Source organism: Sebastes umbrosus, chromosome 23 (genome assembly GCF_015220745.1).
Source record: "Sebastes umbrosus isolate fSebUmb1 chromosome 23, fSebUmb1.pri, whole genome shotgun sequence".
Lineage (NCBI taxonomy): Eukaryota > Metazoa > Chordata > Actinopteri > Perciformes > Sebastidae > Sebastes > Sebastes umbrosus.
Genome location: NC_051291.1, coordinates 20,366,990 through 20,378,387, shown reverse-complemented (window position 1 = coordinate 20,378,387; position 11,398 = coordinate 20,366,990). Strand labels below are relative to the sequence as shown.

At 37.7% G+C, this 11,398-nt stretch overlaps 1 protein-coding gene across 1 annotated transcript; it reads left to right on the top strand.

Moving 5' to 3' along the window:
* The first annotated feature begins 1,798 nt into the window (after positions 1 to 1,798).
* Positions 1,799 to 9,357, top strand: ing3 (inhibitor of growth family, member 3). Its single transcript, XM_037761019.1, has 12 exons — positions 1,799 to 1,958; positions 2,138 to 2,209; positions 4,255 to 4,355; positions 4,898 to 4,963; positions 5,275 to 5,371; positions 5,500 to 5,571; positions 5,777 to 5,893; positions 5,984 to 6,147; positions 6,255 to 6,445; positions 6,650 to 6,842; positions 7,304 to 7,342; positions 7,683 to 9,357. The coding sequence occupies exons 1-12, from the start codon at positions 1,931 to 1,933 to the stop codon at positions 7,797 to 7,799; spliced, it is 1,257 nt and encodes a 418-aa protein (XP_037616947.1). The 5' UTR covers positions 1,799 to 1,930; the 3' UTR covers positions 7,800 to 9,357.
* Positions 9,358 to 11,398: the final 2,041 nt, after the last annotated feature.

The window sequence follows — 11,398 nt, the reverse complement described above, 5'->3', positions numbered from 1 at the left end:
GATACTTTAGACAGTTGATCAGCAGTAAAGTGCTGTTTTTTAAGAATGCATTATAGTTCAGTTAAAAAACGGCCTATAGGGGCGCCACGGTAGCTCACCTGGTAAGGCGGGCGCCCCATGTATCAAAAGGCTGAGTCCTTGCTGCAGCGGCCTGGGGTTCGGATCCAACCTGTGGTCCTTTCTGCATGTCATCCCCTCTCTTTCACCACTATCACTGTCAAAAAAAATCTTTAAAAAAAAAAAAAAAAAACGGCCTATGAGTGTAATTTAACAGGTTTTCTTTTGTATTAACAGTAAAGCACTGTTTTTAGCAATAACGGGTTAGTACTGTTGAAATCCTGCTGTAAATTAACCGCAATTGTTTACAGTGTAGTTTAATATATAAGATAAGATAAGATAAGATAGGATAAGATAAGATGAACCTTTATTAATCCCCGGAGGGAAATTCAGGTGTCAAAGCAGCAACATCAGCAAACAGAGTGAAACACAAGAGAGGTAAAGGTATACAAAAAATATAAAAACAATAATAGAGATATAAAAGATACAGAGGGGAATGGGTGAATGTGCATATGTGCAGTCTATAAAGTGGTATATAGGATGTATAGTGTAAAGTAAGTGTAAAGTGCGCCAGTGGTTAGAGTCCAAGATGGTTGCAGATAGTGTATGTTAAAAGGTAGATAGTGCATGTTTAAAGGCAGATAGTGCATGTTTAAAGGTAGATGGTGCATGTTTAAAGGTAGATAGTGCATGTTTAAAGGTAGATAGTGCATGTTTAAAGGCAGATAGTGCATGTTTAAACTTCTTAAAGTCCTCATAGTTCTCATATGGGGGTCAGCCTTGGTTGTGGAGCCTGATGGCTACCAGCATGAAGGACTGACCCAGGCGCTTTGTGTTGTGCCGAGGGGGGATGAGTCTGGCTGAAGGTGCTCCTCATCTTGACTAGCTCATGTAGTACTATATCATGTAGTCAATAGACTACATGATATATAGTACATAAACTACATGATCAATGGATGGAGGGATAGATAGATTTCTGTGGAGGAAAAATCTGATATTTCTGTAGAAAGGCAGCAGATCTGCAGTTAAACATTAAATGTTTACAAGTAAACTGACTTTAAAAGAAATTCTATGAATTCTATCATTCTGGATGAAGAAAATAACTTCAGACTACATTGTTTACTTTAATAATTATAATTCTTGATATTATAATTATAATGCACATTTTTGCAAATTTTTAGATTACAATTTGCAGTCTTTAATGCACATATTTAGATTTTGATTTACAGTCTTTAATGGACATTTTTAAATTATATTTACAGTCTCTAATGCACATTTTTGCACGTTTTTAGATTATTATGTACAGTCTTTAATGCACATTTTTAGATTATAATTTACAGTCTCTAATGCACATTTCTGCACATTTTTAGATTATAATGTACAGTCTTTAATGCACATTTTTAGATTTATAATGTATAGTCTTTAATGCACATTTTTGGATCATTATTTAACGTCTCGAATGCACATTTTTAGATTTTAATTTACAGTCTTTAATGCACATTTTTTCTTTATATCTTCAACAAGGTGACTAATGTTTGATCCGAACAAAGGTCACAATAAAATAAATAAATCATTCAAATTAAATATTTTGGGGTTTGGGGGTATTTTTTTTTTACAAAAGAAACCAGCTAGGCGTGTATTGAACTACAACTCCCATAAGGCCTCTGTTCTGAGAACGTAAACCCATAGACTTTATGCGTAAACCAACGCCTGGGTAGGTTTCAACCAATCAGAACACCGGCAGCCGCTTGCGTCACCATCTCTGACCTCGATTTCTTTCTGTATTGTTTTGTGAGCGAGACCGCGGCTGGAGGCGCCATATTGGAAGAAGAAAACGGTTCCATAAATCGCTAAAAACGTTAAATCTGCAGCCATGTTGTACCTGGAGGATTACCTGGAGAGTGAGTATGGGGCCGTAGCGAAGCCACGGCGGCTTTATTGTCGTGTTTTGTGCATTAAATGTGTGTGTTGTGTCGGTGCGGGCGGCTCCGGCCGGTAGCCTAGCCGTTAGCCTAGCCGTTAGCTTAGCCATTAGCCTAGCCTGCTAGCAGCTAACTGCCTCTTCTCCTCCTCCTGGCAGTGATCGAGCAGCTTCCCCTGGACCTGCGCGACAGGTTCACGGAAATGAGGGAGATGGACCTGCAGGTTCAGAGTACGTACTGCACCGCCGGGTAACGGCACATCTCACCGGTGTTCACACACTCACAATGACCGGGAACGCCCGGTTTAACACCGACAACAGCTCCACAACTCTCAATTAGAAACATTATTTACCTTCAGACTGTAGTGAGCATGTCTGTTAGTGGAGCCGGCTAACAGCCCCGTAACGTTTAATTGAAACAACATTATTTACCTTCAAGGCAAAGCAGCTTTATTTGTTTAGCACATTTCAGCAACAGGGCAATTCAAAGTGCTTTACATAAACATTCAAGAACATTGCGACAAAGAACATTAAGGCATAATTAAAATAGTTATAAAAACATTAAAACATGGAATATTAGAAAAATAAAAACAAGCTTAAAGCAAGGATAGAAGCTTAAATAGAGTATATCACACAAGAGTAAAAGCTGTAGGGCAGTATAAGATCATTATCTGGTTTAATAAAAGGCAGCAGCAAACAGGAAAGTTTTAAGCTTTGATTTAAAAGAACTCAGAGTTGGAGTTGGTCCTGCAGGTTTCTGGGAGCTTGTTCCAGATATTTGGTGCATAAAAACTGAACTCTGCTTCTGCATGTTTAGTCACTACACTAAGACACTAAGCAGACCTGATCCAGATGACCTGAGAGGTCTGGATGGTTCATAACATAGCAGAAGATCAGAAATGTATTTTGGCCCTAAACCATTTAGTGCTTCGTAAACCAGCAGCAGTATTTTGAAATTAGTTCTCTGAGAGACAGGGAGCCAGTGTAGAGACCTCAGAACTGGACTGATATGATCCACTTTCTTGGTCTTAGTGAGCATGTCTGTTAGTGGAGCCGGCTAACAGCTCCGTAACGTTTAATTAAAACAACATTATTTACCTTCAGACTGTAGTTAGCATGTCTGTTCATTTCATTTCCAAATTATATTTCGGACATGTAGAATACAAAAAATAAAGAAAAAGAACGATCATACCAACAAGTGGACAGTCAGAAACAAGTAGTATTAACATACAATGAAAAGCATAAGAAAAATAAATTGTCAAACACTTGATGCCTTGATTTACATATTGGAAAAGGAGTGAGAAGAAGTATAAACGTATTTAATCCCACCCCTTCTCCATAAGTCAATTATTAATTATTAAACACCTTCCTTATTGAGCCATACATATACTCTAATTACATTTTCCTAAATTTGTCTAGCTATAATTATTATTTATAATTATTCTAACTATAATTATTACCTTTAATCTGTGTCATACAGAAATATAAATGAATTACTGATATACATTTTGTATCAATCCAGAATACCAATTCATTACTTATAACTTAATCACAATACCAATTCTTTACTTATTTACTGTTAGCATGTCTGTTAGTGGAGCCGGCTAACAACCTGGAGTCAGTTATAACGGGAACATTTATTTACTGAACATCACCCTTTTTGTCCGGTTCTACTTTATAACAGAGTGAATGGAGATTATTATATGAGTACCTTCTATAATGTGGCATATTGGACGCATTTCTGATACTGGTATCGGTATTGGATCAAATCTGTGGTGTATTTTTCTGACTAATATTAATGCACTCTCAATAAAAACATGACAATAACCTGATATTTTCAGGTGGAATTTCATTCATTCATTCATTCTCACTGTGCAATATCATTTTCCACTTGTGCAATTTTGTTAATAGTCTGTTTATTGTCAATACTGTATATACTGCTCCTATTTTTATACTTCCTTCTATTTAAATGGTTCATATTTTGTTACACTTTGTTTAGCTCTTTTTTACTGTTAGCTGATGCATCTTGTTTTTTGCACTATCCCTTTTGCTGCTGTACACTGCAAATGTCCCCACTGCAGGACTAATAAAGGAATATCTTATCTTATAAAATATATCCATCTCAGTTTGTCAGAGTTGACTAAAGTAAATGTCTTATTTAGTCCGACCAACAGTCCAGAACATGAAGTGAACCGAATATAAGTATGTGTCTGTGTTAGTTAATAGGTTTTTTGTTTTTAATTCCTCACTGAGAGTGTTTGTGTTTGTTTGTTCAGACGCCACGGATCAGCTGGAGCAGAAGGTGATCGAGTTCTTCGTCAACGCCAAGAAGAACAAACCAGAGTGGAGAGAAGAGCAGATGGAGGTCATCAAGAAGGTCAGAGACATGTCTGATACCACACTTTACCATTGATTTAATGTTTTTAATAACAACTGTACCAAATAAAGGTGGTCATTCATCATTAATCACACAACAGAACTACGATTAGTCTACTAATTAAATAGTCGATTGACAGAAAAATAATTGACAACTATTTTGATCATCGATTTGACGTTAAAGTAATTTTGAAAATGCTGTTTTCGGCCTCTCAAATATGGAGGTTAGCTGCTTTTGTTTTTCTCTGTTTTCTATCATATTGAGGAGAATATATTTGGACATCTAAAGACATCACCTTGGACTGTGAGAAAGTGGGACATTAGGACGGACATTTTCATTATTTTCGGACATTTTATACCAAAGGATTAATGGAGAAAATAACCAGCAGATTAATCGATAATGAAAATAGTAGCTTTGCAGCCCTAAACAAAGCTAATAAAATATTACAGATGAATAAATATTGTAAGCTACAGTGATATTGGAGATATTACAGTTGTGTTCTTATGTTAACAAAGTGTTAATTATTAATAACTGTGTTTCAGGATTATTACAAAGCTCTGGAAGACGCAGATGAGAAAGTCCAGCTGGCCAATCAGATTTATGACCTGGTGAGTAAAGAGAAGTGTTGTTTCTGTAGATGATGAGGATCTAAATAGAGAGAGAGTGAACAGAGATATTTATGAGTTAAATAAAGTTTTGAATATTTCCAGGTTATGTGTTTCCCTGTAGTTCACGTTATCATCCTCCAGATGTCAGTAAAAGACATAATAATGAAACCTGATAACATGCTGCTCAGTTAATAACACACTCAGTGATTCAACACTGTTGTTATGACATCAAGATAAAAGAAAGAGATGAGGATAACCTCCCTCTTGTGATATCTGCTGGTCTTTATTCTATTATTCCATAATGTCTCCAGGTGGACCGTCACCTGCGTAAACTGGACCAGGAACTGGCCAAGTTCAAGATGGAGCTGGAGGCCGACAACGCCGGCATCACTGAGATCCTGGAGAGACGTACGTCACTCTGACAGCTTTTTATATTCATGAAAGATGATGATGATTTATTTATTTTATCTTGTTGAATCAGTGTTTTTGACATGTTAGAGGAAGCCTTTAATTTCCTGTCTGGTTCTTTTCTTCAGGATCTTTAGAGATGGACAGTCCATCTCAGCCGGTCAACAACCATCACGCCCACTCTCACACCGCCGCCGAGAGTAAGTACTGACTGACCTGTAACAGCCTTTATCAGTGATGGAGCGCTGTCAGGGTCATTAACTGATGCAGATTCATCGTCAGTATTTTTCATCAGTTACATTTACAGCTTCTCTCTGGTTCTGAAGTTGGTTTGTAAACGATATGAACAAAGTGTGAGGTTGTTTTCCGTGTTTGTGAATGAAACGTGTGTTTGTGTGGTAACAGAGAGGAAGTACAGCGCTCCGACTCACCACACTACAGAACACGTTCCAGAGAAGAAGTTCAAGTCTGAAGCTCTGCTGTCCACGCTCACATCAGACGCCTCTAAGGAGAACACGCCAGGTAACCACGACGCTCACCTGTACAGCCCTCAGTCTGTCTGTGACTGTGTGTTAACCGACTGTGTGTTAACTGACTGTGTGTCCCCTGCAGGCGGCCGTACCAACAGCACGTCTTCGTCCACCAACAACGCGTACAGCGTGAACTCCTCTCAGCCGCTGGCCTCCTACAACCTGAGCTCTCTGCCGGCGGGGCCCGGGGCTGGCGCCGGCGCCATCACCATGGCTGCTGCTCAGGCTGTACAGGCCACCGCACAGGTACCAGGAGACAACACACCTCTGGTTCATTCTATCAAAATAAACCGAATATTGGGGGTTTGGGTGGTTAGTTGGATGTTTTGTTGAATGCTTCTGGTGTTGTCCAGATGAAGGAGGGCAGAAGGACGTCCAGTCTGAAAGCGAGCTACGAAGCCATCAAGAACAACGACTTCCAGCTGAGCAGAGAGTTCGCTCTGTCCCGGGACAACACCGGGTACTCGTCCTCCGCTCTGGCCTCCACCCTCACCCAGACCCTCACCCCCACCACCGCCTCCGACTCCAGAGGACGCAAGTCCAAGTAAGACAGCCACACACACCTGTACACACACCTGTACACTCAGCTGAGACATGACGGGGTCTGGAAATAACTTCAGTTTAGAGACCTAAACGTTTGGTGATAACAGGAACTTTTTTCTCTGATACCTGATGACCGATATTTGTACCGTTGGTGTTTGTGTTGATTTAAAACGTTCCTCACCATCTCGTCTTCCTGTTTTTCCAGAAGCAGCATCAAGTCTTCCAACCACCAGTCCTCTTCATCGTCCTCCTCTTCCTCTCTGTCGTCGTGCTCTTCGTCATCAGCGCTGGCTCAGGAGCTTTCCCAGCAGGCCTCAGCGCTGCCCGAGGCTGAGGCCAACAGCCAAGTGGACTGGACCTACGACCCCAACGAGCCCCGATACTGCATCTGCAACCAGGTACGAGCCCCGATACTGCGTCTGTGACCGGGTACGAGCCCCGATACCCGATACTGCGTCTCTAACCGGGTACGAGCCCCGATACTGCATCTGTAACCGGGTACGAGCCCCGATACTGCGTCTCTAACCGGGTACGAGCCCCGATACTGCATCTGTAACCGGGTACGAGCCCCGATACTGCATCTGTAACCGGGTACGAGCCCCGATACTGCATCTGTAACCGGGTATGAGCCCCGATACTGCGTCTGTGACCGCGTACGAGCCCCGAAACTGCGTCTGTAACCGCGTACGAGCCCCGATACTGCGTCTGTGACCGCTTACGAGCCCCGATACTGCGTCTGTGACCGGGTACGAGTCCCGACACCAACTTCACAGCTGTCCAATCACTGTGACGTTGGTGTGATGTCAGACTGCTTCATTGATTAAGAGGTTGTATTAATAATAATATTAATATCTTCCAGGTGTCTTATGGAGAAATGGTCGGCTGTGATAATACAGATGTGAGTATCATGTTTATATGTTTACTGTTATTGAATATTTGCTGTAGGTAATAAGACGTCCTAGTAAACCTGTGTATTATGAACAAATGTTTATTATATTAACATAATAGTTTAACCCTCTCTGTGTCCTAGTAAACCTGTGTATTATGAAGTAATATTTATTAATATAATATTTTAACCCTCTCAGGTCCTAGTAAACCTGTGTATTATGAGTGAATGTTTTTTATTATTAATATAATATTTTAACCCCTCTCAGGTTCCTAGTTAACCTGTGTACTATAAGTGAATGTTTATTATTATTAATATTATTATTATTAATATAATATTTTAACCCTTTCAGTGTCCCATCGAGTGGTTCCACTACGGCTGTGTGGGTCTGACGGAGGCTCCCAAAGGGAAGTGGTTCTGTCCTCAGTGTACCGCCGCCATGAAGAGGAGAGGCAGCCGCCACAAATAGACTCAGCGCCGCCGCCATGTTGGATTTTAACCTCCTAAAACACACCACTGAGGTCAGAGGTCAACAGGCTGCTCACAAAACAAGACAACAACACTTTGTGCCAACAGAAATCACCTGTTATCCTCCAAACATACTTTTTTTATATTTTAAAGCTCCAAAACTACTATAATTCTGCCTGATTTTGTTTTTCTTTAATAACTGTTTATTCATCCAGGTTTTATTTGGTCAGATTAAAGTCGGACGTGTGAAACTAAAATCTGAATCCTTTATGTTCAATGATCAATGTTCGTTTAACACTCTTTTCTCCTCTTCATTCGTATCATAGAAAAGTAAAACTGAAAATAACATTGATCTGGATTATTAAAGATTAAACATTAATGTTTCACTCACATTCACTGTGAAATCCTACAACTACTCTGAAACAACTTGTTTTAATGACTCAGATGAAACGTTGAAGTGAAGTGGACCTCACACAGAGCTCACCTGGCCGGGGTCAGAGGTCAGACTGTCGGGGTTAGCTCGTCTGTTTAAATCTTTCTCTCCCTGCTGTCACTGGAAAACACATTCACTTATGAGATTAATCAAATTAAACTAATTAAAAACTTACTTTAATAAACACATTTTCACACTTTCTATCTTCAGAAGGTAAATCTCAAAATATAAATCAGAAATATTAGATTTTGTCTAAATTATTTTCCTCTTAATTGTAATTTTAAATAGAGTGGGAACGTCTTATAGTGATCAGAGATCTTGGGATGGAAGCTGAGGGTCCGGGCAGCAGAAGCCCGGTTGGTCACGTTTCGATTTTGGATAGATGTGAATTTATTTAATTATTTATTATAAAAATAACAAATTGTGCATCAGAAATTTGGCAAAGATCTTCCAAATTAACAGGAATTATAATCTCAGTGTGAACCTTGTTAATGCAGCAACAAACTGGTCTAAACTTCAAAAGGAATTCAAATTATAGTATATAATGTAAATAGTATATAACCATTGAATAGATCGACCCCATCGTCATAGATACCTGATCCAGCTGTTTGAGTCAGTATCGGCCTGATATCTGATCCGGTATCGGTTCATCCCTAAAATCAACACGCATCTCGTGACGAAGAATTTTGACTGTATGATATAATTTTCTTTAACATCCAGATTTTAACTTGTTAAATTTTTTTAAATGTCCAAATTCTTTAGTTTCTGTCTTAAATCTGAAAACAATAATCTCAGACTCCATTAATCTGAGTATTCTCTCTAAAAACTACAAACATGAGCTGTTGGACTACAACTACAGAAGTCTGATTGAAATATGAGTCTCCTCTGACCTCGTAGAGAGAGAAGGCTTTCTCAGAGCAACCATGTGTTTGTCCCTGTTCACACCTGGCTCTAGGATGAGTCCTGGGTGATCTGACCAGTAGTGGACCGCTCAGTTCACACCTGGTATTCGACAGTGATGGTTAGATCTTCACACCTGTACCTACAGATGTTGATGCCAGGTGTGAACAGGGCCTCTGTCTGTTATGTTTAAAAAGAAAAGGTCCAATAAAATGATGTTTTGGTATCGGTTGACTGTTAGTTTGACTTTTGTTGAGATCAAACTGCAGATTTCCAGGTCAGTTGTGATATTCAGGAACCACTGAGAGAGTTTTAATCTCTGAAGTCTTTATCACCGTTATCTTCATGTTCAAACCTAAACATTAATAGTAGACAGATCAGCCAGTTCTCTCTCTTTCCATGATTATTTTGTGTTGTGGACCAAAACACATTTGAAGATATTTATGTTTTACTATTATTAATAATAATAAAAAAATAATAGCATGACTGGAACAATAATGCAAGATATGATAATATCCTGCCAAAATCAGAAATTAATAACTAAATAAATGAATGTCCATATAAATAAATATGCCATTAAATGTATAAAAAATAATATTCAAATAAATGTCGTCATTAATTAATTGATAGTGTTACATAAATTGATATTTCTGTTTTAATTTGTTTCTTTATTTATTTATCTTTGTTATATTTATCTATCTACCCTTCTATTTAATTTTCCCTTTTATCATTAGTAACTTTTAAATATATTTATATTATATATACATTTATATATATTTCTTTTATTATAAAATTATATTTATTTATGTATAAAAAATACATTTAACATAAATGCAGAAATAATTAAATAAATCTGAAAGTTAATAAAAAAATAAAATTAATTAGATGAGTAGATAGACGGGGGAATTAATAAAAAGTCACTGATTAACCTGTAAAACTGCACTGATGTGATTTAAAGAGATTTCAGGTTTTTCATTCAGGGTATTTAAATGTTTAAACAGAAGTTCAGACCTGTTTAACTGTATCTGTCCTCCACCAGGGGGCTCCACACTGATCATCACCATTATTATAATATAAATCATCTAATGTTAAATGTTAAAGCTGTTTTCACACAGTCAGGCTGGATCAGTTCACGTAAATCCCAGAAGTCAGATAAAGAATCGGTTTTAATTCAATAAATCAGAGAAAAATAAATACACAATATTTACAGTACAACAATGTAGACTGCAGAGGTGAGCTGTGCACATGTTTGTGTTAAAGAAACCTTTAAGGATACTGTGATATAGTACAGACAGTGGTGCTAAAGTACACTTACAGTACAGCTACTTGTATACTTTACAGGAGTATTTCCATTTTCTTCTACTTCTACATCTCAGAGTAAGTATTGTACTTTTTACTCCACTACATTTATCAGCTTTAGTTACTTCACAGATTCAGATTGATGCTCCTGAATGCATCAATAATTATCATATAATATATACAGTATAATATTCTGCATGATGAGTACTTTTACTTTTGGTACTTCAAGTAAATTTAGATACTGATTCTTTTGTACTCTTACTCTCAAGTAAAATGTTGAATGTAGTACTTTTAACTGTAACAGAGTATTTCTACACTGTGGTATTAGTACTTTTACCATAATAATATTGTGATAAAGTAGTAAAACTATTATATAGGTATAACTTCTGTACTAAAGTACACTTTACAGCTACTTGTACTTTACTGGAGTATTTCCATGTTTTGCTACTTTCGAAATAAGCACTTTTGGTACTTTAAGTATATTTTGTAGCTGATACTTTTGTACTTTTACTCTCAAGTAAAATGTTGAATGCAGGACTTTTAGTTGTAGAAGAAACAAATCACCGGCACGCACAGATAAAAGATCTTTCTTAGTTTACTCTGGGATAGACTAAGAAATACCCGTTATCTATTAAGGGTCTTTCTGAGTTTATCCCACAGTAAACTAAGAAAGACTGTTTATCTGTTCTAGTTTATAAACTAAGAAAGACCCTTTACCTGTTAAGAGTCTTTCTTAGTTTATCCCACTGTAAACTAAGAAAGACTGTTTATCTATTCTAGTTTATAAACTATGAAAGACCCTTTATCTGTTCTTAGTTTACTATGGGATAAACTAAGATATACCCTTTATCTATTAAGGGTCTTTCTGAGTTTATCCCACAGTAAACTAAGAAAGACTGTTTATCTGTTCTAGTTTGTAAACTAAGAAAGACCGTTTATCTGTTCTAGTTTATAAACTAAGAAAGACC

Excerpts from the sequence above, each read along its gene's own strand:
- ing3 (XM_037761019.1), top strand. The coding sequence starts at position 1,931 with ATGTTGTACCTGGAGGATTACCTGGAGA. Across the intron at positions 5,894-5,983 it reads CTCTAAGGAGAACACGCCAG|GCGGCCGTACCAACAGCACG; the intron begins GTAACCACGACG and ends TGTCCCCTGCAG. Across the intron at positions 7,343-7,682 it reads TCGGCTGTGATAATACAGAT|TGTCCCATCGAGTGGTTCCA; the intron begins GTGAGTATCATG and ends TAACCCTTTCAG.